The sequence below is a fragment of the Bombus terrestris genome, chromosome 9, assembly GCF_910591885.1.
Source record: "Bombus terrestris chromosome 9, iyBomTerr1.2, whole genome shotgun sequence".
NCBI classification, from domain to species: domain Eukaryota; kingdom Metazoa; phylum Arthropoda; class Insecta; order Hymenoptera; family Apidae; genus Bombus; species Bombus terrestris.
Window position 1 is genome coordinate 2,052,141 of NC_063277.1, and position 21,172 is coordinate 2,073,312.

At 41.4% G+C, this 21,172-nt stretch overlaps 1 protein-coding gene across 1 annotated transcript in view; it reads right to left on the reverse strand.

Moving 5' to 3' along the window:
* Nucleotides 1-21,172, reverse strand: part of LOC100647624 (acetylcholine receptor subunit alpha-like 1) — a 162,927-nt gene that overhangs the window by 20,725 nt on the left and 121,030 nt on the right. Inside the window, exons 5-6 of the mRNA XM_003397513.4 lie at nucleotides 15,186-15,366; nucleotides 4,463-5,512 (exon numbers count right to left, since the gene is read on the reverse strand). Of these exons, the coding sequence (XP_003397561.2) occupies nucleotides 4,463-5,512; nucleotides 15,186-15,366 (1,231 nt within the window). The remainder of the gene's footprint in view (nucleotides 1-4,462; nucleotides 5,513-15,185; nucleotides 15,367-21,172) is intronic.

A 21,172-nucleotide genomic window follows, 5' to 3' on the forward strand; every position in this document is an offset into this window, starting at 1 on the left:
ATAAAAATGTTCGGATAATGGAATAGAAAAGAACTGTTCTATTGTCAAGTAGAAAACGACGGTTCTAGTCAGACCATAAATACTGTCAATACAGCAAACATGCAGAGAATCAAAATCTGCGGACACAAAAACGCAAAATGCTCTCTGCAATGCGTACAGGAAATCACAGTCGCACGCACAGGCCGCATTTTAATCGCTGCAGCACGCGTGCATTGGCGTGAATGCAAACGCACATTTGGCAGCGGGCGGAACTTCGCCGCAGTGCGTTCGCGCGACAGACAGTTCCCGTCGATAATTTATGAACGCCAGCGCTACTTTCCGCGTCCCTGAACAGGGCAACCCCTGTACGGGGGTTGGCTCCTCCGAAGCAACCGGAAGTCACCGGGTTGATGCGGCCAGCGCGCGGAAATCAAGGCATCTCCGGGATCGTGACTCGAGAAATCGATAGATTGAATTTCAGCCTGGCCCGCCTTGGCTCCGTCCAGATGTAGAGTATCTTGTTCAAGATATTAGATCGTTCGAGATAACTATGCGGCAAACCGCGCCACGATATGCTCGAATATCGAATTTCGGGACAACGAAAATTCTACAGTGTATTTAAAAAATCGTGTTACGTATACTTGTTACGTAAACTGAAGGACAACTGTAGAAATGATCGATGAGATTTTCAATCGAACGCAGAACGTGTCCATGTCGTCGTGATGTGCTCTCTGGCGTTTATAGCTAAATTAAACGACGACATTGAGACTATTTATTTTATTAGTTCAGTCTTAAACCTTGAGTGATATTCGTTAATTGAATTTATCATGTAATTCCACTTAATAGTAAAAAGTAAAAGGGGTAAAAAGTAGAAAAGCAAGAAGAAGAGAGGAGGAACGACTATCTACGATAGTTATTGATGATAGGCTTACCGCTTTCGAGTTTCGTGGAATACGTTCGTATTATCGGAAAAGTAGAGAATAAGTCTATGCTACAATTTACAGTACAATTAGAATTTCTAGAAAGAGCAATTTTTCTTGCCAGTGAATTATCATACTTTTGTCTGTTGAACTTTTGGACAAACTTTGCCAACCATGTAACTATAAAGTGTACTAAAAACTACTCAAGAGTTGAAAACTCCGTCGTCCACCAGCCTCGCCCTGTCGAAACAGCCAAGCTGCAACTTCCGATAACCGCTCGTTTCCTGACGAACTTCTTCCTTGGAATAACAGTCACGGACGACAACTTTCTGTCATCGATGTTTTAACGGAAAGAAGAAGAAACCGAAAGGTTCCGCGATCCACGATGAAATTTCCAAAGAAACGAGCAGATTTTGCTAGGTAAGGGAAGTCCCGAAGGAACGAGAATAAACTCGATACAGGATGGGTGCAGGAAAGTGTGCCACGCCGCTCGTTCTGCGCAAATACGAAATAGGAAGCATAAATTCGTTCGAATTTACGGCCGGCCCCCGGACAAATGTTTCAACTTGGAGACGCATTCTCCCCGTGCTGAGACCGCGTCAACGTCAAAACCAATTTTCGAAGTTTTCCATCCACGGAACTACTTTGCCACACTACAGAGCCACGAGCAACTCGCCGAAAGTTTCTGCTAACACGCGCCCTATCGTCGCTCCGCTTGTAATTTTTCGAAAATTTCCTACAAGAACGCCGTTCGTATTCGATAACTTTCTAACTTCCATAAAATAGCTGTACAAACGGTATAAAAGAGTTAATGAAAAAATATAAAGGATAGTGTCTTTTAATCGTTTCTGAACTTTGCCCTCGTTTCTTCCGGTAGAATATCCCATCGTAAGTCAGACAAGGCGCGAAACTTTTAACCCGCGAATGGTAGACCAATTTTCTTGATTTATTCAACGATTTCGCTTGGAATAAGTTGCTACTTTTCGCTACAATGTTTCTTTCAAACTTCATAAAAAATACATCTGAAAATATATTTTTTCAAAGCTTCCATGTATCCTGCTCCCCTTCTTTCAATTTCACAGTAGTAGAGCTCGCTGCTTGGCGAGTCACGCGTTTCTCACCATCCTTTAACAGGCTTTCCTTCCTGCCTTACGTACGTCGAGAAGTTTAACAGGTTGCTAAGGGTGTATAGTATGGAGGAAGATTGATGGGAAACGATCGCGACCGACTTTCCACCAGCTTATCGAGACTCCTTCTCCTTTCCACTCGGTCGGATGACAGCGTTGCCTGTCAGGACTTAGCGCCCAAGTCAAAATGGACAGGCAACTGGTTTACTTATCCACTCGTGACAGCACACGCAGTGCAAGATATTTACTTTCGTTGGTAAAAGGATTCGCCGGCTAATAGAAAAATGTGAACCAGCAGAACTGAAGTTTTTTCTTTCGAAGATCTCGTCATTTGTGATTTTCTACTTTCATTTTACGAATTTCGAAATATACATTATGAAACTCTGATTAACTTTTTCGATATGGCACATAAATATTCATACATACATATACACTCTATAGTAACATAGTGCAAGAGATAAAGTCCATTTGTCGTTGTTCAATATATTATTATTTTAGGTGGTACAATATTTTTCAGGAAAAAGCCGATATAGCTGGCTGAAAATTCTAACTGAAAACTTTTTTTCGACAATGGCAATGAAGCCTGACAATGGCCACCTCTATAAAACGGTTGTTCGAATCTGACACTTGCGAATTAATATCGATGACGGAAACCGAGTTGGACCCGATCGTTCGATATAACGTTCGGCTATATGGTCGAATAACAGTACTGTACATAGTGAAACACGGTTGATTTTTAACGCATCAGCCATAATTCGTAGCGTGATTACGGGATACTTGACGCACTTCTTGTTTAGCTTAAGACAAATGCCTGTGTTAAAATTCATACGCGTAATTGCTAACTGTAAGTTGGCGATCGGTTAATCCCTCGCTGAGAGATCATGTTTGATATATCATCGTTGCGGTTACTGTAAGTACCCATCATTTTAGGGTTCTATCGACGAATTATTAGATCGTCTCGAGAAACATAGTTAGCAGGATTCTATCGTTGGAGCAATACTCGACGACGGAAACATAACAAGGTCGTAAAGTCTAAGTTGGTGTTATAGTTCACGGGCTTGAACGATTGGATGGGTAAATTAACCAAAGTATTTTACATCTTTTACCTAGTAAGGTAATACGTGAAATGTCTGTTTATGCGATTTAGGTTGTAAATTGTACCTAACTTTCAATTCCACCATTGTGTTAGGTTGTCCGAAAAGTTTCTTTCGTTTTATGAGGAAATAATAGACGCACAACGTTTTTCGTTTTACATTATTGTGACGAATTACGTACGATCCATTTTGTACTGTTGAGATAAACATTGCCACATTTCACAAACTTGATTTCACATTTGTATGAAGGTGCATTGTTGTAAAAAACACGTTTGCGAAAAAAAGATACTTTCCGGACAACCTAATACTATAAGTTTTATTATTGCGCTATATGTTTACGAAGTCGTAGATCCTTCTTTCTTTAACATTCTGCGTATTTGTGAAATAAAAACGAGAGTGTGTATTCCACGATGTGACTTTTCAGTTAATTAATTTGGGATCACTCGCTGAATAAGATCTCGATCATTGCTGCATTAATCAGCGCGTGGAAGCGAAGAAGTTCTACATTTTCCAAGCGAAATGAATTCGATCTTGATATGTTTGAATTGTTAGTTTCCACGCGAGGATATTCGCAGCGAGGCACAAGAAAGCGTATAAATCCAAGCATTCGGAACTAAAGCTATTAACAGCAATCGGATCCTGATATGTTTCCTGCTGATTAATACGATCTGATACTACTGCTGTCGGCCTATCAGATTTCAAACCACGGTTCTTGTAAATGATTCGTTATAATTCGCTTTCACTGACCCTTGCCTAGTTGCCTGCCCCATGATCACACCGAGCGAGCGGTGATTTGCACGCCCCATTACCGATCCCGTCACGTGGATTACTCGTAAAGATTAAAGAGCGTTGCCCGATCAGGCTAGCGTCCAGATCAATACGCTTCTCTTTCTACTCGATATTCTTTCGGTAGGTTCACGGCAACGAACGAGCTCGTATTATTTCACGCGCACTCTCCAAAATGGAGTATCGATCCCACAGCAGTCACGATTCGTGTCGAACAGTTTCTCAACCTCGAGAATCATCGTGAAATCGGTAAAATAGATATCGAACACGAGACTCGCAAATGAGACTCGCAGAGCCGAGCCTTTCAATTTCGGTTTTTCTTTCAATTTCGTAATTATAGATATTTCCGATTAAAGGGGTCCGGTTGAAAGGATCAAAATTTACCTTGTGTTTCGGAACCGGCAGTTGTTCTAATATTTATTGGCGAACTAGCCTGCGCGCGTTAGAATAAACTCTTATATCTTTGTAATAGTAATTCATCGACATTGTACGAAAGATCGTAGTATCATATGGGAGAAGCCTGAAGAAAGAAAAGATGGCGATAAAATATACTCACGCTTTCAAACTTGTCCTTGTTCTTGGCATGCTGAGCGATAAACCTGGCATCGTCGACGGTCTTCTCGATCTCGCGTACCAACGGCTTCTCGAATGTGGGGCTGATGTCCTCGTGAACGTATGCGGGGCTGGCCGGGCCGAACAGATCGTCGTCAGCCCCCGGCAGTGGCAGCGAGGGTAAGGGTTCCTCGAAGCAGGGCGCTACGGTACCTACGGTGGCCACGGCACCGAGGTCGTACCTAGTCGCTGATGGTGGCAATCCGTGTGCAGGTATCTCGTACTCCCCGCTGAACCTGTTGCCGTAGTACGTATCGTACTTATCAGTCTCTTGTACATGGAACACATCGGTGAGCATGCCTTCGGGCGGTTTCCCGTTGGTCGCTTCGACGTCGTCGTCGTCGTCATCGTCGTCGACGGGCTCGCCGTCGGCGTTCACCACGGCGACACCAACGCCGTTTCTACCTACCACCACCTCCTCCTCGTCGTCGTCGTCGTCGTCCTTTTTCGGCCTCTCGATCAGAAGGAACCGCGGCAACACTTGTATGAACACCACCCGCACCCATTTCGCCATACGATGAGTGACGGGCGAGCGAAAATTCACGTTCAACACGGCTATCGTCACCACTACGGACAGGGTGACCAGTACCATCGTGAACAACAGGTACTTGCCGAGCAACGGTACCGTTAACGACGTGGGCGGTATGATCTCGGCCAACAATAGGAAGAACACCGTCAACGACAGCAGAATCGAGATCGACAGCGAGACTTTCTCGCCGCTGTCGCTCGGCAGGTAGAACACCAGCACCGAGAGAAAAGATATGCCCACGCACGGTACGATTAGGTTCACCGTGTAGAAGAGGGTCTTGCGGCGTAGGGTGATATTGAACACGATATCGGGGTAGGGCTCCTCGCAGCATATGTAGAACGCCTCGTTCCTCTTGGCAGGCACTTTTATGATGTCCCACTCGACGGAAATGTAGTAGTCGGTTAGGTCGATCCCGACCTCAATTTGGTTCGAGTCTTCGGTCTGGGCCAGGTGTCGTAAGTCGACCTGCGGACATACGTTCGACTATCAGTTTCTTTGTCTATGTCGGATACGATGAGACGAGATGACGCGAAGCAAAAGGGAAAGAAAGAAAAATAGAAAAAATGGGAAAGAAAGAAAAGGAGAGGAAAACCACTGATTTTGGATTATGCTATTATGGTTAAGCGACTAACACGATTACAATGGTTATCGTTGAAAGCGCAGTTGCATATAACAGTTAAGATGAGGAGAACGTTGTAGTCTAAGAAAAGTCTACGTTGTCGCTAATGTTATTTGTCGTTGAACATAGTTGGATGATACAGGCAAGTTTATCTACAGTAGTTTTCTGCAGCGATATAAAAGAGTTGCTTACTTCCAAAAGACCTTTTGTAGAGCAAGTTAAATCTTCCGGCACAAATACATTTCTAAACAACTACGTTTCTATACAAACTTCTTGACAATCGGATCAAACTAGGTAGACTGATGTTATTATGATTGTTCCTTTTGGTCGCAGATAGTCGAAACAGCTAGAAGATCGTCTACTTAATTCTCCCTATCGCATCCTAACATCGGAACGTGCAAGTAAATTATCCAAGGTACGGAGAACGGTAATTGGTTCGTTTAAAGATTATCATGGCGCAGTGTACCGTCTAATTGAGGCTTCAGATAAGGAGCGTTACGCGAAATCAGCCATTTGACAGAGGGTTACGTATATAGGTTCGCGCGTGTACGTGCCTGAGAGTGAAACAGGGGGCGAAAAGAGAAGGACTGACGAATAATAAGGGTATTTCGTGAGACGCCGCCTAACTGGGAAACGAGGGATGCTTAAACCAAAAATAAAACGACTCGGAAGGACGACGTCTGTTTCCTTCCTCTCTTGCCGTTACAAATGTCTCATCGAAACTCTATAAGACTCGCGATGCAGAGTATCTTCTTGATTTTACTTTCCGTGGCGAATCCAATTGTTTAAAGACGAAGACGACGAAAGTGGACGAGGAAGGAGCAAGGATCAGCCGGGAAGAAAAGTCGGAGCTAGCGAACGAAAGAAATTGGATAGCCCTAATGGGTCGCCGGGATAGGCGGTGGGTTTCACTCGGAGTTGTCGAATCTGAGAATAGGAATAAACTCCAAATCTCTCTTCCATCGAACTTCCGCCGCTAGCTAGACGCTCCTTGATCCTCTCCGGACCACTTCTAAGATCTTCCGATAGCTTCGCGAGGACATCTCCGCGCGTTAAACCGCACTCCTTTCCTTCGTCCTCTTCCTCCTGCCGTATCATCTTCCCGCCACTGATCGAACAACAGAAACCTAGCCACTGAACCGTGTCGTGTAATTCCAGGAAGAAAACAGAACCTTCTCGAGTACTGCTTTCGATGCTGCTTTTTCTCGATACCCCTTTATGACTTTTAGTTTTAACATTTTGTCCTTTCCTTGGATTGTCTGGTTTGAACGAGTCTAGTTCAGTGACTTAGACTGTCGCTGTTATATTTTACTACTGAAATTCATTTCGTGAAAGTATCCTTTACGCTCTTGAAGTTTCCTAATTATTTGTTGTTGAGTTCTTGCGGTTATTTTCGGCGCTGACATTCCTCCTTTCCTCTTGGTATTTTCTAGTACGAATTTTTTAATCCCTGGAATTCTTTCTAGTGCTGGAAATCCCTTTTCTATGTCCTTGTAGTGCTTTTTAAAAACTTGCTGACATTCTTATTCCTTGTCTTTTTCTACTTTTCCTTTTATTATCATCCACTCTCGTGCTATTAACGTGTCTCTATACGAAATCCCAGACGAATTTACGTTAGAAGAGTTAGTTGTCAGACTACAGAGAGTTCTGCAAACATCTCTCGATTCGATTCCTTAATTTACGATCTACAGACAGATAATCGTCACTAATGGGAATCGACGTCAGAAAGGAAATGCGAAGAAGCATCTTAACGATTATCTTCGGTCTTCTGGAGGACTTGTTGAGCCACGATTGGCCGTCTTGAAGGAAATGAGGAAAACGATGCCATCGATATGTCCAAGTAGGTCGAGTCTTCTACTCGATGTCCTGTACACTTCCTTTCGTCGAACAGATCATCGTGGAAAGCGAGTAACGAGTTATAGATTTGCTTTATACGGATCAGATTTCGAACAAAAATAGCGACACTAGGCTACACAAGGAACACAGACACAAAAGGAATTCTGCTATTATCATTTCCAGTAATATTTCTTTCGCGATATCTAATAATTCCGTCGTTACTAGGTCAAAGTTCAACGTAGAATTTTTACCTTGGAAAATTGCGTTCCAGTATTATCGAAAAGTCGCTCACCTGCAATGTACATTTCGAATGTTCGTATTTCGTCGAATGTCAAACGCTGTTTGCGCGTCCGACATATAAATATGGAAGGAATCGATAGCTCCGACTACGCCAAGTATTTGCACCATTCGGTCGCAGGAATAGACGCGTAATGCACTGTAGCGGCACATGAGTCATAGGACGAGGGGGATCGAGAGCGACCCATGTTGTTGTTGTGCCTCGGAACACGGACACAGCCTTGACGCACGAAACATATCGATAGGGATACTCCGGACAAAACAAAGTCACCGTTATGGGCAACCGTCGATCTAAGATAAATTCAAATTTTCCGACTCCCCTCCGGTCAGCATAAATAAACGAACGCGATCGCGAGCGAGTTAGTATATACCGAATATCTACGAATTATCGATCAATATCTACGAGTCGTTATCCGAGTTATAGTTATCGAGTTTTACGCGAGCAATCATACTCTATCTTTGCGAATTCATTTGTACGAGCGTCTCTCGACGGCATTTATATTTATTCATATTTATTATATTTACCCAAAATATATTTGACGGGCTGCAGCAGCAAATTCTCGTATTCCAAATTATTAATCCTCACTCAATCCACTACAGCACTTAGCGACAACGTTTATGAGCGGATACGTTTGCTTTCGATAAAATTTCGGCCTCGATATTGCCACGCCTTTATCGGCGTCAAATAGCAAGCTCTAAACGAGTCACGATACTTTTCCAAATAAAATGTTTTTCGAGTTGCCTAACCTAACCCTAACCTAACCTCAATTAACGAACCTTCTTTTTCGCGAAACAACCTGACATATTAGATGGTCCGGAAAGTTTCTTTCGTTTTATAAGGAAATAATATACGCACAATGTTTTTTGTTTTATATTAGTTTCTTGAATTATGTTCGAACATAATAACAGAAATAGAACGAAATGGATCATACCTAATTCAATAAAATAATATAAAACAGAAATTCATCTATTATCACCTTATGAAACGAAAGAAACTTTTCGGACAACCTAATATTTCAAATACCTTTCGAATGGTTTTCATCTTTTTATTCAATCCGTGAATTTCATTCGCGACACTCAAAATTGGTTAAAATTTGTTTGAAAAAATTAAATTTATTATTAAATCAACCATCAGTGTCATCGTTGTTAGCATTATCAGGAAAATGTAAAGCAAACAGTCCACATGTATCTTCGTATGTCTTTGTCGTGCACACAGATTACGCGAGAGGCCAGGAACCTCGGTGGAAACCGTAGGATACAACCGCGAAACCAAGGAAACTGGAATCGAAACGCGAGGAGCGGAAAGCCGCGCTCGAGGGGGCACGGCAGTTGCTGGAACGGCGAGGCTGCCGGAATGGACGTTCACCGGCGCTACAGAACGATTTTATCGTTCTAGACGCGGGATTTATTTCCGCAATGGTTGTTCAGCGGTGAAATCCACGAACAGCTGGATTTGTTGGGATGGGATAAATCTGTCCATCCACAGGAAGGTGCCTCGGTCAACGGGAGTCCGCAGGAAGATGAGAAAAGGATTTCGATCTGGCTGAAGCCCTCGTGATCTTCCACTATCGCAAAATTATTCTTCCCTTTTCTTTACCTTTTTGTGTCCCTCGTGGAGAATCTCGAAGACTACGCGTCCGAGAATATCGAGAATCACTTGCAAATCCATTGGGTACGAGAAATCCTCGACCACAAGATGGTCAAATAGAAACCTTTCTGCAATGACAGCGATAGATCTTGGTGCTGGCGTTAATGCACAGTCCCAATAGAATCTATTTAGGATTTGAAATCCGGATCGTCATTTTAGTTTTCGTCAGTTTTAAGGGAACATCCAGCGCTTTAGTCTGCCAATTGTTTTTTCATCAATCGATCTGTCACACGAATAGACCAACGATGATTCTTGCGCCTCGATGTCCTCTAAACACAAGTTTATATCGATTCAGGCTTGAATATCGGAGGCAATCGATAGGGAAAAGGGAAAAGGGAAAAGGATGGCTCGAAAGGCACGCATCCGTCAACAGGCGAGAAAAAGTTTCATCAGAGTCCTGGGGGAAACGCTGGTGAAGCGAGAAGACTCGTCAAAAGCAGGGCCGATGAATCATGACGTTTTCCCGATGCCTGGCTCCACGCTGCAGCCCAGTGTTGAGAGATTATACGTCTACACGAGCGAGCAAGGGCGTGAAATATTTCACGCGGTAGAAGCGCACCCCTTTTAGGCTGCCGGAGATGTTTAAGACACGGATGGATATTTCGAAGCTGAAGGCCGCTATGCGTAGGCGATCAATTATGCCACATAGTCGGCAGATTCTCCCTTCCAATGCTAAAATTTTCAACGACCATGGGAAATTTCATGCATCCGTACGATCGAAAAACACATTCGATTAAAGAAAATTTCGTGTATTCGTTAGGTCGTTTCACGGGTTCTTCGTATTTTTGTCAAAAGTTTGGTAAAAGAATATAGAGAAGCATTGTGAGTTTAATAATGAACGTACTCTTTGTCGTTTCCTATTATTATTACTTAAAGTTATCACTTACAATTTGATGAAAATTGTATAATAAAAATTCTCCTTCTGCAACTGCAAATAACATTTTTGTCGTATTCTTGCGTCTAAATCTTGTTCTCGTCTATTCGTTAGAATGTACGTCTACAGTAATCATAGTGGAAGAAACGATTTGATAAGTAGAGAAACGATATTTAATTAAGACTGGATCACGAAAAAACGAATAATTTGGAAAACACTATGTAATAATGAAAGAAAAATGTTCAAATTTCAAGCATCGTGAGAATTATCATGGGATACTTGGAATCTATTCTATGTACGCTACTTCGCCAGCGAAGCTTCAAAGAAAGCACAGGAAGAAAAGGTTTCCAACAGTTTCCTCGAAATGGAATCGATGAATCGCAGCGTTTTATTGACGTCTGTTAGCACGTGCCAACTGTATCGAGAGACAGTGGAAAGAAAGGCAGCGATATTCTCCGATGGAACAAGGTTTCTCCGCCAGAAGGAAGAAAGCTGGCGAAGGTAATCGATGGATCGGAAGGTTTCATCGAAAACCGTTTTCTTTCTTTTCTCGCGTTACCACACGTCGTTTCTCCTCCCTTAACCAAATACGAACAGTCATTTCGAACTGGAGAACTCTAATCATCCGGATGATCCTCATCGATTTTTCCAGAAGAGAGAACATCCTGACTATAAGTACAGTCGATCAATTCGCTGGTACTCGCGGTTCATTCACTAGTCAGAGATGGTCGATCGCTCGGAAGAGATAAACACGAGTCATAGAGCGCTGATGACGAGAAGTGTTCTTCTCTTGTATGAACTTGCTTCCGTCAAGGTAGATGAAAACAGCTGAGAATGAATTCTATTCCAGCGAAATCTTTGATAACTCTTTGTCTGCGAGATTCCTTCGAAATGCCGCGCTTGCTTCTCGACTTTAGATATGTTTCCATTATTGCACACGGGCTTATCAGGATCCAGAACATCGTTGGTACTTTTAACGGCCAACAGCCGTTGAGGGGGGTTGAAAATTAACGTCGCGACTTCGAAACTAACCGTCTGCGTCTACCGCGAAAGAACAAGTCAAACTTCGTACTCGGCTGCTTTGAAGAGGCAACGAAAGAAGAGAACAACTTTGAGTCGAAGATCGCGTAACGATCGCCATCCAACGAGGAAAGATACCGGAAACTTCCACTTCCAGATATCTAGCAAGGGAAAGCTGAGTTCCATTCAGCATCAAGTAAAAATCTGTCGCGCAGAAAAAGGATGGAGATTACAAAAGTCATTTAGTCGTTCGAATCAATCATGTTATTTTTAATATAGACAAGTATAGAATGAGAAATAAGAGGAAATTTGGTATTGCTATTTTTGTGTATATTGGTATCAACAATTCTGAAAACTTTTTAAAACATCGAATAGATGCAGACTGGGGTCACCGTGAGTCATTGACCTCGAGTATTTTCTCCGGACCAATTTGCACTTTTATTTATATCAGTTAAAATTAATTACCCTTTTTATTAGCATTTAATGAATATGTATGGTTGCCACGGCTATAATGAAACGCTAATATTACATATGGACGATAGTGTATGTGCTCTCGCTTGGAGGAAATAAAGTGGTCGTTCAAATATTTGCACACCTCTGACACTAAAAATACCTCGGCAGATAGCTAGAAACTATTTAACTTCTTCTCCTACAAATTTTTGCTTATTTTCCATCGTTTCAACGCTACAATCCGGACTAGCTACGATTCCAACATCGACAGTCTAACAATTCCTGCCCCGTGCAGTTAAGAGAAAGAAAGGGTCGGCCGAGCATCGGTTAAGTAATTCATCGAAGATTTGCAGTAGCTCTGCAGCAGCATGAATTATTCGAACGCAGCGAAACGCAGAGAGCATTCGAACCGCTTCAGAATCCGCATGCTCGCAGCGGGTTTACGCGGATCGAAACGGAATGAAAGAAGAATCACCGGGGAATAGAACTGTCAGCGTAACTTCTAACATAATAAATAGTTCAGACGCGACGTGATAAGTTCGGAACAACGTTTTCTTGCCCCAATGCGAACGAGGTTCAGCCCGAATTCTATGACCCTCGCGCCTTCCGGTTCATCTATATTCTACGCGATAAATGTGTATCGGCTCGCTGCGGAGAGACTTGCTAGATTGGGGCTTCCGGATCCGTGACGTTGGACCGACGAACTCGAAATCGCATCTAACCTAAGCAATGACGGACTATATGCGGCATTTTAAGGAAGTCGTGTTGTCGTCATCAACATTTTTAACATTGCGGCGTTTACGCATTTATGGGAAACTTTAAAAAATGTACGAAATGCATCTAATATGCTGAAGTATATATAATATCCAAAGTTCACTATTCGTTGTATTTATAACATTGTAATGTTTGTAATATATTAGGTTGTCCGAAAAATGTCTTTCTTTCGCAAACGTGTTTTTTACAACAGTGCATCTTCATACAAACGTGAAACCAGGTCTGTGAAATGTCGCTGTGTTTATCTCAACAGAACAAAATAGATCGTACATAATTCGACAATATAAGAAAAAAGTAGTATAAAATAAAAAGCGTCGCACGTCTATTATTTTCTCATAAAACGAAAGAAACTTTTCAGACAACCTAATAATATTCAATAGATATTAGAGATACAGATCTTTGAAACTGAAATGAAAGCACGAAAAACCGTGGTCTACTTGCCAGTTTTGCAGGTATCGGAAAACAGTCGGAGAAATAATATTACAGGGAATATTTTACCAGATTAAAAAAGTGATTTTCAAAAGAAAAGAAGTGATCGATAATCGCGACCAGGATCGGAACTTTGAGTTGAAAGTGTTACGTCTAGTTCGATTTAAGCCTATACACGTGCGACATGATGTCTTTATTAGATGCCTTATTAGCGATAACAACGTTAATTTACTCGCGCAAATACTGGCAAATTGTACAATTTTAGGAATCTCCAATATTCTTAATATTCCTTTTGGTGATTGCTTGCTGTTCGTAAATCACAGTACCCAACAGAATGTCAGGTTACGAAAAATGTGCCAGCTAATCCCGAAGATTACAACGCTCAAAGACATTCTCTGTCACGAATTCTTTTGAAACATTGAACTTCCCTCGTGAATGTGCCTTTCGAATAATCGACACTAGTCTGGGGGATGAGAAATACGATTGGGTGTACGGTGACTCAGAGAAGAAATTTTTATCGAAACAAAACCGCAGCAAAGGTTGAACGTGACCGGATTTACAATTCGATCGTTCTCTTTTAAGAAATATTTCGTTGGACCGTAAGTGGACTTGGATCGAAATATGGCCGGCCGCTTAATGCAGTGAAATTCTCCGAGGAATATCAAAATATCATCGGATCTGTGACGTTGTCGGTCGAGAAACTCTTGCAGAACGCTATTGGAAAATTACAAAACGTTCTTTCGCTATAATCGAAACCAAAGGGAGATTAGCTATTGGAAGATTGATCAATTTGATTAAATCACGAGCCCATTTAGTAAAGAGCTCTATAAAAACGACGTTGTCGAAAACGTTGGCGAAATAGCAACGAAGGAAGAAGCAAACGAAGTGGATCGAAGTATAAATGTAATAAATTCATCCGACAGAGGGAAGCAAGTACACGTTGAACATCGGTGGGGAAGCTCGTGTTCTAAGGAAAACTCGGTCGACGTTCCATTGATGCGTTCTTGCATATCTTGGTCGCATTGTAACGCGATTCAGTGAGCTAGCCTGCTTTTACTCCCGCTCTTCTTCGGTTCTCTGCTCTTGCTTCAGTACAACCTGTCCACCGATGCAAAGAAATTTCTTTACTTTTTCTCGATTTCCCATCCAACCTTCTCATCGTAGAAGCATCTTAACAATTTTTCCACGCTTCTTCCGTCCCGATGCTACTGCTTTACGTATGAATCCAGCGAATGTTCGAGTTATTTGGATAAATTATTTTTAAACCATGCACATTCTCTGGTCTGTTTTACCGGTACTTTTCACTCACGTCACACAGCATTTGAAAACAATTGTTTGATTAGGAAAAGGTCATAATTTTCATCATTTCCTACAATCTAATCTTCGTTTCTTCTTTATGTTTTCAACGTCATTTAATTGCAACGTCATTTATTTATGAAAAATATTTACGTAGAGTGTGTGTACATCGAAGTGAATAATTTTCACTGGTTTAAAAAATACTCGGCATAGAAGCACGCGACGTTCTGTTAAATTACTCGCAACCAATTTGACGTTAAGAAATTTGCTACTATTAGTTCCGTAGTAGGTTTCCATTGACTCGAAGCTATCGAAGGGAAGGGTGACAAGGTTCTATTTAGCATAAAGCTTTACGTCCAGTCATGGCTCCCTAGTCACATCTTTTGCGCAATAGTATGCGTAACGACTTGCTCGGGGGAATGTTTAATGCAATAGGAAATGGTTGGCAAATTTCGATAGACCGACGTTTTTAAAGGATACCATATATACATCGCAACATTAACAGTCGATGCGAATAAAAAACTCGTGGAAGAAAGGAACAAGAAGACAAATTCGAAACAACGTTACGCAACAAGACCATTGTCATTTACAGGCATGACGAAAAAATGTACGAATATGTGAAAGGCTGCAGTCATCGATACGCGTGATTCCTTGTTTCAATTTTATACCGAATAACCGCAATAGGGTTAAAATAAGGCGCAGAAAAATTCATGATGAGTTTCACGTTGGCCTAACAAGGTAATCTGGCTGATTAAAAATTGTTTTCTCCCACAACTGTTGTGAATTTGTGAACTATTTTGAATTATGATATTATGGTTGGTTTTTTGGTTAAATACTTGGACGATGATTAATCGAGGGTGAAACGAGGGCGAATCGTTGGTTGAATCTTACTCACCGTGTACCCGTCGTAAGTCCAAGAACCAAACTTCATGAAGCAAGTCTGCTCGTCAAAGGGGAAGTACTCCACGTTGATCTCGCAAAATGATTTATAGATCGCTGGCGGTTTCCACACGACCAACCCCGTATGGTGCAAAATTGCTTTGGTCATAATGGTCACCTCGTAGTTGCCATCGGCGCTGAAAACAAAATTAATGTCCATCCTGATTTATGTTCCGTTTTTCACCGGCTTCGTTAGGGGCAGTTTCAATATGGAATTCGCTATATCACGTATCCTCGCGTTAATTAATCACTCAATTCTACAGCTACTTGCAATCTTATTCGAAGCAATCTATAAAATTCTATTTCTAATTTTATTCTTTCATTCCTTTTTCTTTCTTTTCTTTTTTTAATTTTTTCTCTTATAAAAAATAAATTTTGATTCGAAGAATAGAAGAAGCAGAGAACGAAAGAAAGAGGTTTCAACGGTATCAGAGATAAGAGATAGGAAAATCCTCGAGATAAACAATAGAAAATAAGTAAAAAGGCATAGGTTGTAGAGTGTACGGTCTACACCGATGTAATAGAACTCTGAAGGAATAAATTCGACGAGATAATGCGACCGAATTTCTAATATAATACGTGCGGCTGTTGTAGCTGCAGCTGTCGTTGCTGCAATTGCACTTGTTGCGCTATTTTCACTCCGCCGTTCTACCTTAGTATTACCCACTCTGTCGATTACTTTACGTAGAATTCTTCGTAGAAATCACGTCGATGTTTGTCGTTTTATGGCCAATCTAAAATAACTCGAACGCGAATATTTCTTACATTCTGGCACGCGATTTCGATATTCAAACTTCGGTTATAATCGAGTTATATATCGAGTTAGATCGCAGAGCAGCGTATTCCATTTGTCATTTTTATTCATTCTTCCTTCGTAATAATGATATTTAATAATGATCTTAAACGTAGCCGAGGAACTTTGCCAAACTATTAAAGCGCCTCATTTAACAAATCGTTGACTGGCCACGACACGTTGCACGTACATTAATCATCGCAATTATTAAATTAGATCGGCTGATAAGTTCATTCGATTAATGCTTTCAAGAAATATATTCCATTGTTTCATTTAACGAGCAGATTTTTAATGTTTCAACAAAACCTCTGCCACAAAATTAGAACGAAAAATCATGTACATAGATATATCGATAAGGACAAATTTTAGAAGCTTGCTAACGGTAAGAAAATGTTATTAGTTCGTTGATTATGCAAACAATTGGTGACACATATCGATTTTAGATGAGACACTCGGTGAAAGTCGTGCGTGCTAATATTCCATGTTTTATTAAAAGTTTCCTTGATAAACGAACCAAGCTTTTTTCAACCAAGGAAGACAGTACAGAGATACGATGATGAAAAATCGCGATGAAATATGGAATGCGATTCCCTCGACGTTGTAACAAAGTAGACAGTTCAATAAATTCACGGACGAGAAAAGGGCGGTCGTAGCAGTAGCGAGTAGAATATTGAAAGTCAGAAAATCGCGTTTGAATCTTAATATGGGTGCGGTAGAAGCGCGGTAGGTCGGTGGCAGGTGCGCGTGCCTCGAAGCAGATAGCTTTGAGGATGAATGAACGCTACTGGGAATTGGGGTTGCACACGTGCAACGAGAAATAAAACTTCGTTGTAGCGAGCTCGGCTTTTTATCCTAACTGAAAAATATATATGACCGACGAAAGCGTGTAAACGAATTGTTTCGATACACGATTGCAATCTTGCAGTTCTCTCCGGGACTGACGTTGGTCAATCTGTCAACCTTTTAATTTCTCAGTAGATCGTTAATTGCAAGTGTTAGAACCCCTGTGATTATCGTGTTTAGATCGTGCAATGTTGCAGGGAATATTGGTTTGGTTGAAAATAAGTAAAACAAAGGATTTTAAATTATGTTCTTTGCAACAGACATATATTTTATTCATCGTGGTAAATTCGTTTTGTGGATGTAAATAGATAATCATTTTTGCAGTTTATTCTGACAATAAGCGTAAATAAAGAATAAATAAAACCATAAATAGAACGGAGATGCAAGACGAAGAAACTGACAATGAAACGCAAAATGTATAAGCGTTGGATGAATATCAAATTCGTCAAGCAAAAAATATGGTGCAACGGGTTGTTTTCATTTAAGAGGTCAGAGAGTGCACGATGCATCGAATATGGAGTTAAATTCAGCTAGGATTACATACTTGTCTACGACTAACGAATGAAAAGCAGACTATTGTGACAGGGATAAAAGTCACAGTGGTAACTTCGTCATTCTACTTGCAAGTGATTACCAGCAGCGAACGTCATTGCGCATTCGAAATCGCGCCGAGCGTAGAGAATAGTTTCGCACTGCCGATTCCGGTTGTAATCCGCTTTAAAGACACATGCAAGCGGATTTGCAACGTTTAGCATTAAACCGGGACCTCTTGATCGCTGCGCGGGCTTTGTTTGCTACGAAACTTCAGTATCGGATAAAGTTTCCTTCCCTCTGTCCCGTTTCATCCCTGTAATCAGGTTACGCGAACCTGGTTGCGTTAGTGTAGATCTTTCGCGCTCTGTCGTTCGATAATAATCGTACCTTTCATGTCGATGCTACCCTTACTCTGCTCGTCTTTAAACAGTGTCAATATTTCGATCGTTTCTCTATCTATGAAATCATGGTCTCTCTGTCAAGACGGAACAGTTGTAGGGATTATCTGACAAAGGAACCTGCGATATTTCGATACCACTGTCCCCGGTTACCTGCACGGCTATGATTTCTTGCCGCAGGGTGATCCGATATCGCATTGTACCTCGTCATCGATAAATAGTTGGCCGGGCTCACAGAATTCACAAAGCATCCTCGACCTAACGTCCCTTCGTAAATCTATCGACGTTTCGATCGGGTGTTGCAACTCCAGCGAAGCTACGTCGCGACTATATCGTTGATTATAGGGCTGAATAGCGAATAGGGGCGTTCTAATTCGCATAAGCACGGCTCGATACATCGAAAATTAGCGAGGACAGGTCACCGTGGAGGGGGTTTATCCGTGCAAAATTGCCTGCAATCCGACCGAAAGTCAATGCTCCCGAGCGGCCACTACGCGCCCCCCAAAGAGAACAATACGTTCGCGTGGCAATAATTTCATGACGAGGGCACGAAACTGACGTTCTAAACGCACCGCGTCTCCGGTCTGAAATCTACACAGCCTAGACCTTTGTTCGTCTATTCGTTGCCAGAGGAACTCGTTGCCTTAAGTGGATGTTGGGTAATTACGAAGCTGCAGCTTGCGAGGAGATTTCGTGATTTCGAACCGTGACGCGGATATTCTACATGTTTCCGACACTTGACGGAGACTGGTTAAGTAGATTGTAAAAATCTCAAGATGGTGCGAAGTGAACACGATGTCGAATCGAATGAACTAGTTCCGTTTGCGTTCTTCTCTTCTTCCTATAACAATTCATATCAATTGTCTTATTCCGTGAGCCTGCAAACGTGTTTCAGCATCTTGTTGGAAGCCTGTTGAAGCTTGTTTGAACCCGATCGTCGATTGATAGTATGTTCTATCTTGAAAATTGCTTGGCCGAAACATGGTGGAGATGGATATTTGTATTTTTGACCGTTTTCATGGATAAACAAGACGAGGCGTTTGCGCAAATGTTAGTGCAAACGGATTATTGAGATATGTGCAATTTTGTATGCTACACTAGATTAGCCGCGTATAAGTATGAGTGTGTGGAAGTATGTGCGTGAACAGTGTCTCGTAAAACAGATGAATGCAACTGTTCCGTTCGTAGTGTGGTAAAGAAGATGGCGAGACAAAGAGAGTGCTGAGACGCATGCAAATATGTATCGACGAATATCTTGTAAATCACATATTAAATAAGTTTGAAACTATTTTAACACTTTGACTGCCACGTTGGTCATATATGAGCAGCCACGGCTTCTCCTGCAACGCCACAGTGGTCATTGGTGACCGGAGCGCTTGAACTTCTTACGATTGTAAAAATTGTATGATAATTGACAGTTAGGGCATTTTGAACATAACCGATAAATAGAAGATACTTTGAAATAAAAAGTGCCCCATTGAACAATTAAACATTTTTATTAGAACATCAATAAAAAAGAAATGAGAATAAATCTTGTATCTAACGGTGCACTGTGTTTGCATTCATATCTTCGAGGGGTAATCTACGCATATTATTATAAACACACCTTAGAAAATAATCGTAAATGCAGCTTTATAATCATATAATTCAAGTTAGAAGTGTGCACATACCTTACTATTATATATAGAATGAGTAAATACCGTTTAATAATATCTTCCACACGTTTCAACAATATATTCTGGACGTTTTGCTTACGACGAAATAACGAACGCGAATGGTTTGTTGAAATAAACGAAGCCTTGTTATAATATGTCGCTATCAACTATTAGCAAGGCACCACGGTGGTCACCCGTGACCACCAATAAGATAAACGGTCCATTGGGGAACAATGTTATCTTACCATCACCAATTTATTATTATTTTGCCATTATATGCTTTGAATAATAAAAACACTCCCGTGGCGTCCTGAGCGAAACATGTGATTTCGACGTAGCAGTCAAAGTGTTAATATCATTCTACATGTAATTTCTGTGTTCCTATACATTTATTTCGGCAATTAAGATCCACAATTCTCAACACGGATATCTGCACCTAACGGAATTTCCCATGGAACCAAGTTTGCGACGTTTGCTTGCACGTAGCTATCGGCTGGCCGAACCTGGCGTCATACCTTCTACATCGGGAAAATCTGGTTAAGAGAAAGAACGATATTGTAACTAATCTGAGGAACGTCAAACATAAACCCGTGGCCCGGCGAAAGAACAGGACATTGAACGGTGGAAGTCGTGCCAAAGAAGTTGGGGATTTTCGATTAATCATATCTTTTTTTCGTGGACAGCGCGTGTCAGTTCTTGCTAGTAGACGCCGCGTAAATCTTCAAACTAGACGTCCCTTTTAAACGTGGTTGTCTACTCGACCGACATCGAACACCCATCGAAAAAACTACATTGTCCTCCCCATTGGTGGACGCCAGCGAGGACATTCAATTTTTCGCCACCCCTTGCCTCGGCATATTCCATTTGTTACTGGAACAGCGTCTGCGCCACCGGATAGTTCGATCTATCTCATCCTTCTATTAGGTAGGTATATCTGTGTGAATCTTCAAAACATAGCCTTCCTGCCTAGAAAAACTTGGGAAGTCTACGCTCCCTTCCTCGTGTGCTTAAAGTGTTTATTCGCGCTTCGACCGTATCGCTGAAATCGATTACTCGTTTCACGAGAAGATAGCCGAAACCTTCGATTTTGCTTGTTGCTGAAGTCACCTAGCGAAAGATGTGTAACTGTTACCACGGGCATCGAATATTTTGTTTCATGGCGATTAAGCGAAAAGTCGGAGGAAACAGCTGATTCACATTTTTATGAACACAATCTAAATGAGCAGAGATTTGTTTCGCCTATTTAATATTATAATAATTATTAAATTTTGAATATTTTGGTCAGGTGGAATGCGTTAATGTAATTCTAATCTACCTATCTTTTATAGATCACAATCTTTTCCATTATGATTAAAGAAGAAGAGATGATTTGTCACAGAATCGATGTTTCTCGTTGGAATCAGGAAAAAGGAACGAAGTTGGAGAACTTCGTTGCTTCAGGGGGTTAGTCTCGTTCATCTTCCCTTAAATCTTGAGATTCAGTTTGCCATTGAGCGTGACTCTTGGGCTAGAGCCATAGGCTGAAACGTTCCCAGTAACGTGGCAAACTGTTCCTTACTTAGACGTCTCTTTGTACCTCAACGTCGCAGTGAATTTATCTAAGTTCTAAGCAGTATATGTTCGAATGAAAATTAATGGTTTACGAGGTGCATCTAAATGTATATGTGAAACGTCTGCGTGTAGGAATTTATCGACGAAATAAAATCTTAATTTTCCTTTT